At 43.2% G+C, this 20,149-nt stretch overlaps 1 protein-coding gene across 12 annotated transcripts in view; it reads left to right on the top strand.

The window, feature by feature from the left end:
* Positions 1-20,149, top strand: part of KALRN (kalirin RhoGEF kinase) — a gene marked incomplete at both ends in the record, with an annotated part of 639,791 nt that overhangs the window by 407,873 nt on the left and 211,769 nt on the right. For all 12 annotated transcript variants that reach the window (XM_082654652.1, XM_082654658.1, XM_082654657.1 and 9 more), the window contains 6 exons: positions 6,266-6,335; positions 8,743-8,832; positions 12,597-12,689; positions 17,352-17,463; positions 19,079-19,269; positions 19,705-19,806. In XM_082654652.1, the coding sequence (XP_082510778.1) occupies positions 6,266-6,335; positions 8,743-8,832; positions 12,597-12,689; positions 17,352-17,463; positions 19,079-19,269; positions 19,705-19,806 (658 nt within the window). The remainder of the gene's footprint in view (positions 1-6,265; positions 6,336-8,742; positions 8,833-12,596; positions 12,690-17,351; positions 17,464-19,078; positions 19,270-19,704; positions 19,807-20,149) is intronic.

Here is a 20,149-nt window from a genome sequence, read left to right as displayed (position 1 = left end):
TCCTGTCCAAAGTCAGAGCGAAGCATTTTCCTCATAGAGTAACTGCATAATATGTTGTATCGTAATACTTTAACAGAGTAGTGACACTGCTTAGATCTTGACATTTTTTTATTGAAGTGTAGTTGCTGTACACTATTATATACGTTACAGGTGTACAGTATAGTGATTCACAATTTTAAAGGTTATAGTTATTATAAAATATTGGCTATATCCCCCATGTTGTACAGTACATTCTTGTAGCTTATTTTATCCCTAATAGTTTGTATCTCTTAATCCCCTACCCCATATTGCCCCTCCCCCCTCCCCACTGGTAACCACTAGTTCATTCTCTGTATCTGTGAGTCTGCTTCTTTTTTGTTATATTCACTAGTTCATTGTATTTTTTAAATTCCACATATAAGTGATATCCTACAGTATTTGAATCTTGACATTTCTTTAGAAGTTTTATTCATTTCTGAAAGAACCCCAGACATTCACGCAAACTCTTAAACTCCTTGCTTTGCTCGTTCTCCCATGATTTATTACATATAATTATTGAAATGGTGAGGACCAAGATGTTTCTATAGAACAGCTGAGGAGGAATATCCCATCATTTGTGAAGTGTTGTGACCTCTTGTGCTTTAATTTAAACTCATCACATCTATTTGAAGTAGGTAGAATGATACTGATCAGACGTACATAACCTGTCATCTTCATAAGCTTCAAATTAAAAAGCAAAATAGAGTTTAATACTGCCACTTACCGTCAACAATTACATTGAGATGGTAGTGCATATCTTACTCAAAGTTATGAATTGATATGCCCAGCACGAAATAAATAGCTTTTAAAATTCTTAGCTTTTTTATTTAAAAATTAAATCATATGGAGGTGATGTAGGATCTAACAACTGGAAGCACACTGGAATAGGGCAGTTGCCTTCAAAAGCTGACCTATGGACTGGATGCATTAGAATTACCCAGGGAGCTTTGCTAAACAGTACAGATGCTCAGATCCTAACCCAGAGGGCAGTGCACAGCCAGGTGTGATGTCCACTAACTAAGGTTTTCCAAGAGTGTTCCTTAAGACAAAGTCCCCCCAGAAATGTTCCACTCGCAAAGAAGTTTGGGAAGCACTGCACACTCTATCAGATACTTCAGAGGTTTATAATGTGCCTCATCATATTATAGGATTTTGGAAGTCCTGCCATAAACTAACTAGTTTAGCCCAGCATTTCCCAAACTTACATGATCTGTGACCTTGAAATCCAATCTTTGCATAATACGCAATCAAGATTTTCCCAGGATATGGTTTAGGAGAAGGTAATCTACTATAGATTTTCCAACAGGGGCATGGTGGGGAGAGCTCTCTCGGGATAAGTCTACAGGAGTGGAGCTTATTAAGATTGGGAAGCACTGATCCTGAAGAACTAATGTTTATTTAGTGCCTGCTATATGCCAGGCAGTGGTTTGGGTTCTTTACCTACATGGATTTATTAAATCCTCACAACATCCCCATGAGGTTATTTAAAGTTGAGAAAAATGAGACTTCGGAAGACCCCCTCACGACTGTGAGTAGGTGTGAACTCCGGCTCTTTGACTTGAGCTTGTCTGTGGGAGGGAAGGAAAGTGAGGCCTCGGGTCAGTAGAAAGGTGAGCTAGCAGTGGCAGCTGCCGTTAAAACCTGCATTTTCCGAAAAGGCATTAATTGTAGCAATGATAGTCTATGTACTTAACTCATTGTAAAGTGCTTTCACTTCTTGAGAATTTTCAAGCACAGCATCCTCCCATAGGTTTTTGATACCTACTGTCACCAAAAGTCAGGGTATTGCTCTATTTAAATAAAATTCTAGCACCATCTTCAGCATCTAGATCAATTATCAACTCTGTGGGTATAATTACCACTGTGCGCTTAAAATTAACCTTAAGTGACCAGGCCACTGACCTTGGGTCATAAGTCAAGGAAGGAGGGACACTCTCCCTGAGTCGTCACAGAGTCCTTGCAACTTCTAAAGCAAGAATACAATTGTATATCTTATGTGGAATGTCATGATCCGGGCTGTTGTATCATTTATTTGATTGCCGTTAAAGGAGAAGGGCCTATATATCATGGGGGTGAGAGGGAGGGGATTGGAGGGAGATCCTGAGAGTGGGGAAGTGGAGGTTTCCTACAGCCAATAGCATTTATTGTAGGTGCCCAGGGCTCCAAATTCGCCTCTTTCTCTCTTCTTCCAAGTACTCTTTCCTCCTAGTCCTGCTTTCTTTAAAGCAGTTCATTTCCTTTCACCAGTCCTTGTCCTAGAATAGCTCATCAGAGTTTCTTCCCCCACCCGTCAAAATGTTCCAGTGCGCCCCCGCCCCCCACCCCGGCCCTGTTCAGCCCATATGAGAAATGACTGTGTAAAGAACATCTCAACATCTGAAAACACTACCTCTGAAGACTTTGTACATTTTATTATTTAGTGTTCTCATGGAAAAGAGTCACATAATAAGTGTCTTTTAGAATTTCGTTCCAGAAATAAAAATTATATGAAAAATAGATTCCTATTTTAACATATTATGTTACATATAGTAATGAGCCAGATTCCTTCTCTTTGCTACAAAAAAAGATGTTTTCTTTCTGGCCTTGAAAAAAATGTGATCCTCACTTACAGCATTATATAATTTTTTCCTCTTTCTAATTTAGAAGTCATATTAAATATATGTGTGTCACCTGCAGTTCTTCCAAAAATAGCAATAAGTATGATACTTACTGATTTGTGAGCACTGCATATTTGCATTTTGTAAGCCCAAACTGCATTATAATCACTGCGGCTCCATGATTCAGATCAGGATACTCCAAAATTCAGGAGAAAGATGATTAGCATCAAATGGGTATTGCTAGGAGTCTTCAAAACACTTGAAGTGACTTTTTCTCATCACTGAAGTAATACCCATTTGTTGTAGAAAATTTAAATGGCAGGTGGACAAAAAAATATCATCTATGATCCTATCAATCATTAGCATTTTGGTCTTCCAAATATGACTTGCCAAACATTTTTTAATTGCACATATATATTTCTTTAAACCAAAACCAACATCTGTCTATGTCATTGAAGGGAGAACACAAATTACATATATATAGAATCCATAACCAATTGTAATTATCATTGTAAGATGCTGCCAGAATTCTTGGGCAAGAGGACTCAAGTAGTGTAAGTCAAATCAATAAAATTTATTTGTTGCAATGGTAGAGGTAGGCAACGGAATCATTCAGACCTACTTTATATCTTTTAATTTAATTTCTGAATTAATTTTTAAAATCAAAATTAAATAGAAAAGTATAGATCGAGAAGACCCACCCACCACTATCTTCATTCACCCTGTTCCTTCACCTGGTTTCCTATGGTAATGACTTTTTAAAAATATATTTGTGTTGTTTCCAACCGACTTTTATTTCAGACAGTACTGTGGTGAATGCTCTTTATATGTCATTTCACATGTGTGAAATTCTGTTTGCTCTTCTTTTTTTTTTTATTGAGGTATGGTTGATGTGTAATATTATATAACTTTCAGGTGTACAACATAGTGATTCACAATCTTTAAAGGTTATACTCCATTTATAGTTATTATAAAATATTGGCTATATTCCCCGTGTTGTACAGTATATCCTTGTAGCTTTTTTTTTTTTTTTTTTGCGGTACGCGGACCTCTCACTGTTGTGGCCTCTCCCGTTGCGGAGCACAGGCTCCGGACGCGCAGGCTCAGCGGCCATGGCTCACAGGCCTAGCCACTCCGTGGCATGGGGGATCTTCCTGGACCGGGGCACAAACCCGTGTCCCCTGCATCAGCAGGCAGACTTTCAACCACTGCGCCACCAGGGAAGCCCTATTTTTTTTTTATATATAGTAGTTTGTACCTCTTAATCCCCTTTCCCTATCTTGCTGCTCCCCACTTTCCTCTGCCCACTGGTAACCACTAGCTTGTTCTCTATATCTGTGAGTCTGTTTCTTTTTTGTTATATTCACTAGTTTGTGGTGTTTTTTAGACTCCACATATAAGTGATATCATATAGTATTTGTCTTTCTCTGTCTGACTTACTTCACTTAGCATAATGCCCTCCTACTCAATCCATGTTGTTGCAAATGGCAAAATTTCATTCTTTTTATGGCTGAGTAATATTCCATTGTATATATACCACATCTTCTTTATCCATTCATCTCTTGGACACTTAGGTTGCTTCCATATCTTGGCAATTGTACATAATGCTGCTATGAACATTGGGGTGCATGTGTCTTTTCAAAGTAGAGTTTTCATTTTTTTCAGATATATACTCAGGAGTAGAATTGCTGGGTCATATGGTAGCTCTATTTTTAGTTTTTGGAGAATGCTCCATGCTGTTTTCCACAGTGGCTGCACCAATTTGCATTCCCACCAACAGTGTAGAAGGGTTCCCTTTTCTCCCCACCCTCTCTAGCGTTTGTTATTTGTGTTCTTTTTGGTGATAGCCATTCTGACTGGTGTGAGGTGATACTTCACTGTGGTTTTAATTTGCATTTCTCTGATGATTAGTGATGTTGGGCATCTTTTCATGTGCCTGTTGGCCATCTGTATGTCTTCTTGGGAAAAACATCCATTCAGGTCTTCTGCCCATTTTTAAATCATGTTGTTTGTGTTTTTGATGTTGAGTTGTATGAGCTATTTATATATGTTGGATATTAATCTGTATTGGTTATATCATTTGCAAATATTTTCTCCCATTCAGTAGGTTGTCTTTTCATTTTAGATAATGACTTTCTTTTTAACCACTTTATTGAAGTAAGGTTGATGTAAAAAGCTGTACATATTTAATATCACAACCTGATGCGTTGGGGGATAACTCTACACCCATGAAACCATCACCACCATCAAGGCCATAGACATATTTATCACCTCCTAAAGTTTTCTCCCCTATTATTATTATATAAGAACACTTAACATAAGATCTACCCTCTTTGCAACTTTTAAGTATACAATACATTATTGTTAGCTATAAGTATTATGCTGTATAATAGATCTCCAGAACTTATATTGCATGACTGAAATTGTACACTTTGACCATTAGTTTCTTGGGTTGGAAATAATAGTATATATTATTTACTTAGACAAAAGGCAGAATATTAGATACATTCTTCCACACCTTGCTTTTTTTACTTAACAGCCTGCCCTGGAGATCTTCCATGTGAAAACCTAAAAAGCTTAGCCATTTTTTATAGCTACATAGTATATGGTTCTGTGGATGTACTGTAGTTTACTTTGTCGTCTATAGACCATCTTTTGCTGTTATGAACAGTGCCACAGTGAATCTACATGTATATACTTCATGTTACACACATGTGACTACAATTATAGGACATTTTCCAAAATTAAAATTGCAGAGGCAAAGATAAGTACATTTTTTATTTTGATAGATGTTATCAAATTGACCTGTGCAAAGATTATACCATCTTCCATCTCCACCAGAATGTTTCCCCACAGCCTCATATTATTTTTTATTTGAAAAACTTTGTGTGATTTTTAAAAAGCAAATTCCATTCCAGTGATTCTGGCTTATTTGAGCTTATATTCTCTGAGCTCAAACCAATTGTTTAATACATTAATTCGAAGTTGGTATAGTCAACTCTTTATTATTTATTAAGATAGAAGGGAGCCATGGCTCAGATATCCACAATGGCAGATAATTCAGTAGTAATTCAATTCAGCTTTGAAATGTATTATGGCTTTTTCCCCATTAAATTTTCTTTCCCAACAATGTCAGCATTAGGAAACGTTAACTCGGTCTTTTAGCACAAACTGGGTACTGATGGAAGAAGAAAGTGAAAAATTGGAAAGAAGTCAGTGTAGGATTCAGAATTTTTCCACCTATCTCTGGGATCATAGATGATATTTATTTTGTTCTTTTGATACCTTTATCTGTATATTTTTAAATGTTACAACGTGCTCGATTACTTGTGTAAAAAAATAGTCATAGTTACTGTTAAAATGAAATGCCCAACACAAGTATAATATTTCATTATTTTCAGCCTGAGAAGTGTAAACCCTTAAGGGAAACAATGTTAAGTAGCACTAATTAATCAATTAATAGAAATTTTAATGAAATTAGTTCCAACATATTTAAAATCGCTTGTTACCACGTGTTGCTTAGAGAGTAGAGAAGCCACGTGTAAATAATGGAGAGTTTACGAGGTTGGGATGACCTCAGTATAAGCCTCTGGCGGAGAGGGGGTCAGCAGTACAGAGATGTCTGATTTGGCCTTTCTCTCCCCTTGCAGCATCTTCCTCAAAGAGCTGGAGAAGTATGAGCAGCTGCCTGAGGATGTGGGACACTGCTTTGTTACCTGGGTAACCGACCTGAGCTTCTTCTCCTCCCACTGTCACATGGTTTCCAGGAATGCAGATGCTACCAGATGACATCACCATTCAGTGCCTGAGCTGATTGGTGTCACTGAAATTCTAACACAGGACCAAGGGCTATAGAGTGGGGCCATGAGTAGATCTGAAAGAAGCAGTCTGTCCCTGAGGAGCAGAGCCCTCCTTGGGAAAGGTCCTTAGATGGTGTGTCCAAGCTCCACCTTAAGTTCTCAAAAACTTTCTAAAATTGAGATGTCAGGAGATTGGAACAAGACCCCCACCCTTGGCAGAAGAACTACTCCAGCTCCATCCACGAGTTGTTGTGTTTTCAGCAGGATGAGGATTAAGGAATTAGAACTTTAGAAATCCACCAAACCATTGTTTACATTTTCTTCCTTATTAGAGAACAGACTCTTTGGGTATCCATCCCAATTCTGACGTACAGGATGCCAATCTAGTCATTCTCTTTCTTGGGCCAAGTAAATGGGCTGAATTTACTAGGTTCTACTTATACAAACAGAAACATTAGTGTCTGTTAGCATCTCTGTGCCACATTATCCTGAGTTCAGGTTCATGGTATGAGTGCCAACATCTTGAGGGAAGTCCACCTAGTACAATAAGTGCAACTAAACATGGAAATCCTTCCCCAGGGCCAGGAGCTCTGATATTCAACAGTTAACTAATTATAACTTCCACTCAAAATGGGCTAATTACTTTTTCAAATGTCTTCACTCGTCAGAGAGTTTGTGCTCTTAACAGCCCTCTGGAATAGGCAGGGCTATGGTTATGTTTTATATCCTATATACGGAAACATTTCAGAGGAGCTAGGACGTTGGCTAGCCCATTGACATGTAATTAATATCACAGCTCATCCCACAACTCAAGACCTGAGTTACTTCCGTTTTCTGAAACTATAACATTTGCTTCCTGGCACACTCTCATTTCTTAAGGAAGTCTCAGACTGCCATCTTATTTTGTGCTAATACATTTTTCACCTCTAAATACGTGAGCCCATGCACAGTTCACATTAGTGCTGATAAATAATTTATGATCCCTTGCATGGCCAGTGTAGAGAAAAAATGAGATTGACCATTAAGTGAAGGTTTTGGGGGGTTGTTTTGGTATCTTGTTTCATACATACTGTGGAGTTGCCTTACCGTCAACCATAAGTATGGTTTGTCAACATCTCTTAGGGATGATGAATGCCTCCCAGGTAGTATATAAACCCTAAAACTGGTTTCAGAAAACCTTTCATGATGGTGTAAAATAGGCACATTTTGCCAAGAATTATCCCAAAGTGACTTTCTTAAGTCTTATCATCTTAATTTATGAGTGTAGCGCAGGAGTAAAGGGTAGAAAGAGTTGTTTGCAATGTATTGAACAGCAACGGTTATTACCAAGAAGCCTGAAGGCAGCTGGCCTGGGCTCCACCCCTTTGTAACTATGGGAATTTAAAGTTACTTCACCAACCTTATGCCACCATTTTCACAATTGTAAAATGGGGATGATAATAATAGAACTCACCACATAGGGTTCTCATAAGGAACAAACGAGTTAATATATATAAAGAACTTGGGAAAGTGGTGGCATAAATGAAAGCCTGCTATAATTAAAACATAGCTAGGCTGCTTTCTTAGAAGAGGACGTCCCCAATGTGATATAGGCACGAGGATGGGAGCATTTCACAAATGGGAAAAGTGCTTGGTGGCCAAAGTACACACACCCTTTCCAGTGGAAAGGCTGTGAAACACTGACCCAGAGGATCCCAAAGACATGAGAAATGAATTTTCACCAAGCCATAAAACTCTTGACTTGAAGTAGCAATCTGGTTAGGACTCATTGTTCAGATCCTGCCCCAGAGGGTCGCCCTGCTTTCCTTTCCCCCATCATTGCTTCTGGGAAGTGGGGGATGGTAGCATAGGCGTTTAACATGCCCTACAAACTGCCCCCAGTGGAGACATTTGTAGTTCTAGCAGATCTCCCTCTGAGATCACACTTCGTTTTCATTCTTTGACTTTCGTTTTCAGAGCAAATGCTGTCATTTTTCAAGATGGGAAGCGCAATTGTAGGTAATCCAAAAAGGGGGATAATCTCTCAGTAAATTCTGTCCAGCGTCAGGATACATGAGGATATGTGAATTGTTTTTTTTTTTAATTCTATCTAGCACTGACTAGTATTAAAACGAGCTCACTTTCAGTGAGCTTTCTCCCCCTGCTGATAGGAACAAAGCATCCCAAAGTTTGTTAGGGGAGCACAGGCCCGATAAGCCCAGGACATTTGCCACGGATCATCCTGTATCACGCAATATCTGAGAGTTTAACTGCACAGCCCTTGCTGGCAGTCAACAGAAGGGAGCAACTGATGGATGCTGACCTATTGTTGTTTTTGTTTTTTTTAGGCAGACAAATTTCAGATGTACGTCACCTACTGTAAAAACAAGCCTGACTCCAACCAGCTGATCCTGGAGCACGCAGGCACCTTCTTTGATGTAAGCTATGAATTTCCATCCTTGAACCACTGATGAGCAGGTGGAAATTGCTCCTCTACTTTGAGGTCATGGGTTTTTAGCTATCCTTTGTTCCTCATTTTTCTTTACTGGCCCCTCCAAACCTCTCTCTCGTGGATAAAACGTGGAGAAAAACAAAAGCAGTGTTTATCTTTTGTTTTACTCCATCCCATCTCAAGTGCTGTGGTTTCGGATAAGGCGCATTTGCCTCCATGCCTCCACACCGAATCCAGCTAGCCATAAATCTCACAAGCAGAGGAGACGTGCTAGGATATTCCACTTCTACTGCATATATAGCTCCTCAAACGTAGGGGTTCCTCAGAATGTGCCCTCAGCCCAGCCACATCAGCATCACCTGAGAACTTGTTAGCAATATGGATTTTGGACCCCACTCTAGATCTATTGAATCAGAATCCCCAGGGCTGGAGCCCAACAATCTGAGTTTTAAGGAGCCCTCCAGGTGACTCCGATACCTGCTCAAGTTTGGGAGTCACTGACTACTCTAATGCAATTGTTTCAACCTTGACTGCCCATTGGAATTACCTGGGGAGCTTTGAAAAATAGTGATTAAGCTCCCAGCCCTGGTTCTGATATGATCAGCCTGCGTTTGGCCTGGGCATTGAGAGTTTTAAACATTTCCAGGTGAGAGTAACGTGCAGCCAGGGTTGAGCACTTATGCTGTGATGGAAGCCAAGAGAAGACTCAGAGCCGATGTACCTTGTCTGGTCCTCTGGTTTTGGGTGAGGATGCAATCCTGTTGGTGAATGATGGTCTATATACTGCTGGTCCCCAGAGAGTGACAGAATCAGACGGGTCACTGCAGGATGCACGGGAAGAACAGAGGGAGAAAAAAAAATGAGAATAAAAAGTGAAGTTCAGTGAGAGATAGGTGGCAGCAGTGATGGCCATTCTGGTAGTCATATCATTTTAGTATCTATCAATCTAACTTTCTGCCTACCTCATTCCATCTATAAATCTTTGAATGTCTACTGTATTCAAGATAGTGTGCCAGGCCCCGTGGGGAGTCAGACATTCAAACATGGTTCCCATACTCAAGTTTACAAAATAAACTTTCTCTGAGCATCTTTCTAGCCTGACCCTGCGATAACAGAAATGATTCTACAAGTGTCTTGTTGCTCAGTGAAGAAATGACACTTGAACGGGTAAAAGCCAGACAAGAAAAAACATACGTGATTTTTAAAAACGGAGTATTCCTATGGAAATTGTCCCAAAGTGGAATTTCTGAGGTTATATTTGTTTAAACAGAAAACCCAAGAAAAGTCTTTCTCTAACTTGGTATCAGAATTTATTGACTATCATCCGGGATGCCCTATAGCGCTATTATCTCTGCTTAATAATGTATTTCTCTTAAGACGTTTCTGGTTATTTATCAACAGTAACCAGAAGGGTCTTTTTGAAGTTTTAAATGCACTGTGTCCTGTTTTCCACTTCACATTTTTCTGCCCACACAGGTGTGGGCGGGCACACGGGCCCACACAGACACTCTTAGAAGTACTTCCTAGCCTTTAAAGGTCACGTGTTGCTTCCTGCGTGAATCCTTGCCTCTCTCTAGGCGTGCAGTATCCTCTGTGTCTCTCTACGGCGTTTGTAACAATCTGCGTTCCGGCAGGTTAACGGTGGACCTTCCTATGACACACACCTCCCCCCACCTGTGAGTCCCTTGAGGTTGACTGATGGGTTGCCTGGCTCGTTTCGTACACGTTACAATGTCTGGTGCTAAACTGTGTTCTCCCCTAGTCCTACATTCCTCATATCCCTGTTTCTAGACTTTGACTTGCAGTCAGATATACTCCAAATTTCACACCCCACCCCCCATTTTCCAACGTCATGCCTGATGAGCCTCTACGTTAGTTGGGGAGGCCAGTGGAAGCCAGAAAACCAGACCAGTAGCAGTTCCTGGAGCTTGGCCCAGAGGTGGGGAGGGAGAGCAGTAAACCCTCCTGACTGTCCCCAAAGCATTCCAGAAAGCATCATCTTTGTAGCTTTCCCCCTTCCACAGAAGGGTTTCCCTAAATTCTACACCTAGAAACCATCTACTTCAGGCCCTCCTTCTATAAGAGATAAACCCCCAATAAAGACAGTCTTATTATCCATTATTGTAAAGAGAGCACAGAAAATTCAAGTCCAAGAAAGACCCGTACATTGACATGATCTGGAATTTTCTACTCCAAACGTGGGAACCGTGAGGCTGTGGTGTCTGGTGCATGTTGATTACTAAGCTTGGTTGGGCTGACCTCAAGCCTCCGGAGGCCGCCCCTTCCTCCCCGTCCACATGAAGCCTTCCCCGAACTGGCACCTTGTCAGAGCGGGAAGCCTGTCAAAGGTGCATTATTGCCTGTCCTCTCCTGCCAAAGCCCCCAAGTAAACTCACAATGTTCATTTGCCCAAATAGGGTCAAGCTGTCCGCTGTTTGCCCATTTTCCTTGAATAAGTCCTGCTATAACTACACACCTCTAGGGAAGAGGCAAATGAGTGAGAAAATTGCTACTTTCTGGGATAGTTGGCGGAAAACGGAATTTTTTTTTTAATATTATTCCCTCTTTTTCACCCTCCTTCATAGCCGCGTAGCAAGTCCTATCTTGTCCGAGTTTTAAGATGTTTCTTGTAATCCTCCCAACGCTTTGTTCTCACTAATCTTTGTTTATGGCAAGCCCCCACATTACACACCTGGAGATACAGTTGTATATTATACATATATGTAAAGGATACAATTTAATTGTTTAGTATACTCACAGACATGTGCAACTATTTCATCATCTCATAAAGCAACCCCACGCCCTTTAGCTATCACTCCTCCACCTTATCCTCCTTCCTACTCCCCCCAGCTCTAAGCAACCAATGGTCTATTTCCTATCTCTATAGATTTTCCTCTTCTGGACATTTCATTAAAAATGGAATGATATAATATGTGTTCTTTTGTGACTGACTTCTTTCACTTAGCAGGAAGTTAAGATTCAGCTGTGTGGTAGCGTCTCAGTACTTCATTCCTTTTCATGGCCAAATAATATTCCATTGTATGACTATACTACATTTTGTTTTTTCATTCATCAGTTGATGGAGATTTGGGTTGTGTCCACCTTTTCACTGCTCTTAATAATACTGCTATGAACATTTTATACAAGTCTTTGTGTGGACATATGTTTTGATTTCTCTCAGGTATTTACCTAGAAGTGGAATTGCTAGATCATATGGTAACTGTGTGTTTACACACTCGGACTTTGGCAGTAATCTCTGAACTGGTCTCTCTGTCTCTATTTCCCAGCTTCCACCCTCTGTGTTGCTATTAGGCTTATATTAATCTTTCTGAAACATTGCTTTCACCATATGTTGCTTCTATTTAAAATCTACAATACTTTACCCCTGAGAAGCTCCCCATCACATCCTAATTCATGCTTCTAGCTCCACCCCATCAATGACCTACATCCATCTTCTCATCTAAGTGTATTTTCACTTTTCTAGAATCTAGGTGTGACCCTCTGTTCTCCTCAGGTATGGTCCTCATTATCATCTAAAGATACAATGATTATTTCCTGTGTGTTTTGGTTTATACATTTTCCCTTGATAGAATGCCATTCCTCCTCCTTTTCCCATCCAAGAGCAGTTTCTCATAGTTGTGTGGCCTTTTCCCTTTTCTCCTCTCTCCTTAACCCAGCCCACCTCCTCCCAGAAGACATACGTGCACATGGCCCTCTGTGTCTAACGGTGCCCGTTTTTAATCCCTGTAGGAGATACAGCAGCGGCACGGTCTGGCCAACTCCATCTCTTCCTACCTAATTAAGCCCGTCCAGAGGATCACTAAGTACCAGCTGCTCCTGAAGGTATCTGCCCTGCCCTCTCTGCCACCCTGACCACACTGTTGACCAGGCCTAGGGAGTCCCAGCTTTGCCCAAGGATGGGAAAGCTTCCAGCTGAAAACCTTTCTTCTACCTGGAGCAGAACTTCAGAGATGAGCCCACGCTGGCACTGCTGGTTCTAGACTGCATGTTCTATCCCATGAAATTCCAGATGCTCATTGGGGTGGGGGAGAGGAGAAATGGGAGCAGGAATGGACTGTGACTATTTTCACGTGCATCCACCACCGCACAGCGTTTAGTGACTGCAACCCCAGGCACTGGCTGGTACCTAGAGTCTCTCCTGTCCTTCCCTTTTGGGCAGATTCCTCCTGGTGGACCCTGCTTCCGATGGGATCCGGGGTCAAGGTGTTAGGGGCAGTGCCAGTCTACGTGGGCAGTGGAGGCCCAGGGCAGCACCTACCATTGCCTTAATCTCCATGTTTGTCAAGACTAGGAGGTTTCAGAGAGGAAATAGTTAAAAAGTACATATTAAAACACAGTGGCGCTCTGTATCTGCAGGATCCCATATGTTAGGGGTTCTTCTGGAGCCAACCAAGAGATTTGGGTTTTTTCCAAAATCTTTTTCTTTGAAAGTCAAATAATCAAATTATGTAAAATACTGAGTGATTTGGGCTGATTCTTCTCAGAGAAGGACACACTGACAGTCTGAAAATATGACATTTCCCCACAGAAAGCCTGGGACATCAATATCATAGGCAGTTATATAACCTGTATCTATATTAATTCTTAATGTGCAAGCGTAGAGTTTTCCCTAAGTTTGAATATTTTGCTCGTCGCTCCTCAAATGCAAAGGATAAAAGCATAGGGAGAGGCATGTCATAAGTAGTATAGTTCCAGAGAAAATCTGTTGAAGTTCAGCTCTGTGAGATGCTTGCTGAACCTCACATATTCTATCTGCTTCACTAAATCTGAAAACCAGTCTAGTTTCAAATCTAGATTCTAGTCACGTTGGGGTGTGCCCAGCTTTCCAGTCTATGGGGTCTTCCTGCCTTAGCACTTGTAGCTCCGTGATAAGAGGAGTGGGGGCAGCAGTGAGTCGTGCCCTGACCTCTCTTCTCACCTCTGGATCAGCGGAGGGCCCTGCACCATCCTTCTTCCCCTTCAGCCTCCTCCTTCAAGCCATCTCCTTCTTCGACTCCAGGAAGAGACAATGGGCTTCACTTCCAGGCCCTCCAGTCTCCCAACCCTGAAGAAATGACGTAGAGAATCACCACAGGGCATCACGCCCTTGGCCTTTATTGAGACTGGTATCAGAAATAACTATGCAGAACATCACGGCTGTTCGGGCAGAACTGCTGCTGGCATTTTGAGGATGCCATCCTGTCTGTTTTTGAATTTTCTTATATAAAGGCTCACAGAAATTCTCCTAAGATCTCGGAGTGGTGGCGGGAGGCTTCTCTTCTGAAAAATTGGTGTGCTTCCTACCTTTAAATCACAAGAGCTTGAGGTCCTTCTTTGCCTTTGACTGTCAGAGAGTTAGCATCCACTTTTGTGGTTACTTACAGGAATTTCTCCTTAGCCAGATTTCTGTGTATAATTATCCTCTCCTTCTCTAGCCCACTTGATGCACGACGCTTCTAAATGATTTTTCTTGTGCCAGAAGATTTTTTTTTTAATTTATTTTTGTGGTTTTCAAATTGAAGTATCCCAAAGCCTTTTCGGGAATTGCTGGGGTTGTGCATTGAAAAAACAAAACAAAACTGGCATGCCCACCCACACTGCCAGGGTCTTAAATCAATGAAGATGCAGTTCGAAAAGAAATATAGTTTGTCACCTCTCCCTGTTGATCCCATAAGGCTGAAGTTCCTGGGATGAATTTTGTGACATGGACAAGGGAGGGAAGTAGAGGATGGATGGGCTTCCCTGTGTTTTGCTTTAGGCAGATGGAGGGGTGGGCTCTGGGCCTTCATTCTGTAACTGGATGTTTTAGGAAGAGAGGACCGTGCAGGTAACTGAGAAGGGAGACAGTGAAGTAGGGGGAATTTGTTGTAGAGACACTGAAAAATTATTTGGGACAAAAAAGAGTTAAGATACATTTGACCTCTTTTAAATGTGCTGGTAGCAGAGTGCTTGCTGAGTAAAAGAACAATAGTTTGCTTTTACTATAAATAAATAATATGGGATTTATGTTCTTATTCAAGTTAGTTTTATTCCAAATAAATTAATATTTAATTATCAGTATCCTCTGGGGTTCCTCCCTTTAGGTGTTGCATGAAAGTGAAAGTCAGAGCGTTCAGTTGTCTGCATGTCAATCTGCTACAGCTGTCCTCGTGGAGTCTAAATTAAATATGGAGTCTTCTCCTTGTCGTAAACCATAGCAGGGATCTGAGGAGAACTCATTGGTTTTGCTAGTTGATCGGTGGACTTGCCAGATTACTTTGGGAGGTTAAACTAATTGGTGTTTTCTGTTGCAAACTGAAGCATATTTCTTTCTTTTTTTTTTTTTGGCTGAGTTCGGTCTTTGTTGCTGCGCGCAGGCTTTCTTTAGTTGTGGCGAGAGGGGGCTACTCTTCGTTGCGGTGCACAGGCTTGTCGTTGCAGTGGCTTCTCTTGTTGCGGAGCACAGGCTCTAGGCACGCGGGCTTCAGTAGTTGTGGCATGCGGGCTCATCAGTTGTGGCTCGCAGGCTCTGGAGTGCAGGCTCAGTAGTTGTGGCGCGTGGGCTTAGTTGCTCCACGGCATGTGGGATCTTCCTGGACCAGGGCTCGAACCCTTGTCCCCTGCATTGGCAGGTGGATTCTTAACCACTGTGCCACCAGGGAAATCCCTGAAGCATATTCTTATTTTTGTCTTATGTTTCTGCCTAGAAGTTCCTTTGATGATGTATGAGAACAGGTTGGGAGGATCAAAATTAGGAAAGGATGGGGAGAATCAGAGAACTTCAGGTTGGCAGAAGTAAATACAGCTTTCTGAATGATGATGCTATTATACTGACTGGAACCAAGGACAGAGCTGAGAACGGATCATGTCTACCTCCCAAACATGTACTCTGGGCAGTTCACCTCTTCTTTGGACACTCAAAGCTCTCTTCTTCATATGGAAATGTATCCAAGATGACACAAAGGCTTGGATTCTCATATCAGATGCTCATTAATCAGATAATCTTACCAAGTATAAAGCTTTACTAATAATTTCAAAGATACAAATAATCCCAAAACAGAGGTAAAACACAGAGAGAAGATCACCAATAGCTCCAAGTCCTTTCTTACAGCATCAGGATGTGCTGTGGCCCCGAATAACAGGCAAGGTTTCTAAATGATGTATGTCGCATCCTATCACTTACCCTGAAGAGAGCCATTTTGGTCATGAAATGTAATCACTTTTTACGTAGACAGTTGTGTAACTTATGTGATATTGCCCATGGATTCTGTGTTTGTTTACCATGAGAAGTCCTAGACAGACCGGATATATCCTACTAACAGCACTCCATAAATAAGTACTCTCCTGCTAGCAAGTACTACTAGTTTGTCAAGAGGTCTGTCATTAACGTGTTTATAAGGTTTGATCTTGTCAACTTCTTTCTTTCCTGGAAATGCATCCCTACCCATCCACCCATTCCCTGCCTTCCCTTACACCATTCCCTCTCTCCTCCACAGAAGGAGAGAGTATGGATTGTAGATCTCTTAACCTTTTCCTTCCCATTGTCCAAGTGAGCAAGATACGATAACCCTGATAGGAACAATGAAAGCCAGCATTCTTCTGGTTTGGGTGAAATCATTCCGAGTGGCCTTTATGGTTACTAAAACAGTTGGAAATTATCTTTTCTCCATCCACCAGATACTATATATCTTTTATGGAAATAGTAATGACCTAGTCTCCAATGAGGATGTAGAAGAGAGGACACGCTCCAGGAGGACAGGTGGAAGACAGGGTGGCATGGTGGATGGAGTACCTGGATTTGGGTTCAGGAGACCTGGATTCAGGCTCCTGCATGGCCTCTAGTGAATTCTATAACCTGGGGGAAATCTCTGTCCCTATTAATCACAGTGTCCTCATCTGGCAACGCAAGGACTAATCCAGAATCCCATCTATTGGCCCCAGGTTAGGAACTCCTGATCCGTATGATCTAAAAATCTTTGATAACTGAAAAACTATGCCTGTAATGTCCGTAACCCCAGGTTGCTCCCAGTATGGTGGAAGTCATTCGGGCAGTAGAGGTGTGTAAATAAAAGTGGTGCTGGCAGTAGGCATGCAGCGATGTACGAGTGCCGTGTGTCCTTCGCACACCATCTGTCTCCTCTTTATGATCACACAGCACTGCACCTCTGTTCATGTGTTTTGCCAGGGGTATTCCCTGACCTCCAGGAGGTCAGTCGAGTGACAGAGAATGCCCTAGTTGCTGACTTCTAGTGCCAGCCATTTGGGAGTTGGGTTGGATTGAGTTAGTTTGGATTAGACTGAGCTGAGGAAGCTCAGCCTGGGAAAAGCATGGTGGTTGAATTCTTTGGAGATAACCTTTCCACCCCACCCCACTTTCCTTATACCTCAGAGGGGACCATTACAGAGAATGAAGCTGGTGTATAAATCCTTGAGGAATGGGTATATAATTGCCTTGAGGGGTTAGGTAGCGGGAGGGTGGGGAAGCTGGGGGAAACGGTTCTCAATGTATCTGGACTTTTTTCGCAGGAACTTTTAACTTGCTGTGAAGAAGGGAAAGGGGAGCTCAAGGATGGCCTGGAGGTGATGCTCAGCGTCCCAAAGAAAGCCAATGATGCCATGCACGTCAGCATGCTGGAAGGTAGCTGTCCTCTCAGCCTCCTCAGGGGAGCCGCCTCCTTTCCTAAGGCCATGAAGCTTGTGTCATGGGAGGGAAGTGGCATGAAGTCAGGCAAGGGGCCAAGCTAGAAGAGAGGAGAAATGGCAAATTGTTACATAGGTCCTGGGGAAGCGTGAGAGGAGATCCACAGGGGCGAGCTCAGCTAACACCTGCCTCCAGGCCTGTGCCGAATCAAATACGTGGACAACTTGCTGCCTGAGAGGTAGAGTAGGACAGGCTGTCATCCTTACTATAAATGTGCTAGAGCCCCTGACCCACAGCAGCCCTCTTCCTCTGCGTAACATTTGCACTGCGTTTGTCATCAGAATAAGTAGAAATCCTGCACATACACACACCCACCGTCTTTAGCCTTGCGCCCTGCTCTTTTTTTATATACTAAAATATACATAACATAAAGTTTACTGTCCTAACCATTTTTAAGTGTACAGTTCAGTTGCATTACATTCACGCTGGTATGCAGCTACCCTCATGCCCTTCCTAGCTGGTAAGGAAAGTCCAGCCAGCTAAACCTGATAGGACTTTGCTGAAGCACGTTCATCGGCTGGAACCATGCTCTTGGGACCCAGAAACCTGGTAGAGTGAGGCTCCAATAAGTGCTCCTAACACTGCAGAACAGAGCAGATATGGGCAGAGCAGCCTCTTTGGGGTGGAAACTGTTCGATGTGTTAATACTCAGTATCCCAGTCTGGGCTGACAAACAGGTGAGATAAGGAAGGTGAGTCTACTCCGTTGTACACGGTAAACCTGTGGGGTATTTCCTCTCTTCTGGTCTCCATCACCCCCCACCACTTGCCCCGCCCCAACGCCATCTAAAAGACTTGGTCTGGTTTCAGTACTTCCTGGGCCACCCTTAGCACAGGAAGCCCCACTTCTTCATGCAAAGGAGCCCTGATTACCTGCTCTAGACTGAGCCCTGACCATCTGAACATTCCTAGTGTCACACTTTCTCCACCTCTTCTTTTCTGTTTGCACCTACTCCCCACGCCCACCCCCCACCCCTGCATGTCCGGCTCTGTAAGTACCCTCTCCTCCGGCCTGTCCCTGACCTGTATTCCGGATCCAGCTACTCAAGGGCTGCTCTGTGCACCAGCAGCAGCAGCACCTGGGAGCTCGTCAGAGCGCAAATTCATGGGCTCCACCCCATCCCTACTGAATCCCGGTCTCTTGGGAGTGGAGGAATGGGCAGGAATCTGTGTTCTCATAAGCAATCTAGGTGATTCTTACCCACACTAAAGTTTGAGAACCTCTGTTAAAATGGCATGAATATAAATTGTTGAAGCCTTGTGCACCACGCAGTATAGGAGCGATCCTAGGAAGAGTCCTAGGAATGGAACGTAAGAAATGAAGCAACAACAAATGGAGTAGAGTCAAGGGCACTCGGGCAGGCAGCGTTTGTCCTCAGCCCCACTCCGAGCTCCAAGACAGGGACAGTGGGAGCTGTGGAGGGAGAAGGAGAGATGGGGTTTACTTTGCAGGAGGTCCCCGGCTGACAGTGGGGCTGGGGGAGGCTGCACAGGAGCTTTGCAGGAGGTTCCACTGATACTGGTTCTGGAGAGGAGGCCTGGGTGTTTTTTAGGGTTCGACGAGAACCTGGACGTGCAGGGGGAGCTGATTCTGCAGGATGCCTTTCAAGTGTGGGACCCGAAGTCGCTGATCCGGAAGGGGCGCGAGCGACACCTGTTCCTCTTTGAGATCTCCTTAGTTTTCAGCAAGGAGATCAAAGACTCTTCAGGACACACAAAATATGTTTACAAGAACAAGCTACTGGTAGGTGGGGCAGGTGGGGTCAGATGAGACTCTCCATTTGCATAGTGCCCTTGGGCAGGAAGGGGTCTTGAACACTCCGCTCATCTCTCCCCTGGCGCCACACCAAAACCATCCTGGACAAATGAAAATGCGTCCTAGTTGGAAAGCGCCCCCTCAACTCCCACCTTTGCATCTTAGCGTTCACCGTTCTTCTTCCAGTTGGCTTTGGGCGCCTCCCTCTTCACCTTCCCTCCCTGCTACCTGCTCGTCAGGCACGTGCCTGTAGGTCCTTGCATCCTGGGTAGAAGAACAGAACATCCGATCTGTTTAAGTTTGATTGACAGAGCCCCTCCCTCGGTCCTCTCCTCTCTGTTGCCTTTCCCTTCCCAACCCCAGCCCTAAGTCTCCCCACTGCCCTCCCCTTCCCCGCCTCTCACAGGCATTTCCTGTCTACAGACCTCAGAGCTGGGTGTGACGGAGCACGTAGAGGGCGATCCCTGCAAATTCGCCTTGTGGTCTGGGCGCACCCCATCCTCAGACAATAAAACAGTGCTGAAAGTAAGTACTGCTCTCTGCTGGGCACAAGACCAAGGTTGGGGATAGCTGAAGGGAACGCGGAGGGATGTGGGCAGGATCCACCTGAAAGCTGGGGCCTGGAGACTCCACCGGGCCACTGGGCTTCTCTTTCTCGGGAAGGGCAGCTTCACATGGGTGTTGAGATGCAAATTCTATCATGAAAGTAGCCTGAAATCTCAAGATGAGGTCTCCTAAGTGCAGGCACCTGCTGGAGCACGGCGGGAAGAAGGCAGGGAATGGCCTCAACAGGGCCCACGTAAATACGTCCTGTCCCTATGGCTCCTTCAAGTGGCGAGGACAACAAATGACCCTTTGGTAAACGGCA

Source organism: Grampus griseus, assembly GCF_964374135.1.
Source record: "Grampus griseus genome assembly, chromosome: 5".
Lineage (NCBI taxonomy): Eukaryota > Metazoa > Chordata > Mammalia > Artiodactyla > Delphinidae > Grampus > Grampus griseus.
The sequence above is the reverse complement of the archived record's forward strand: the minus strand, read 5'-3'. Positions and strand labels throughout refer to the sequence as shown.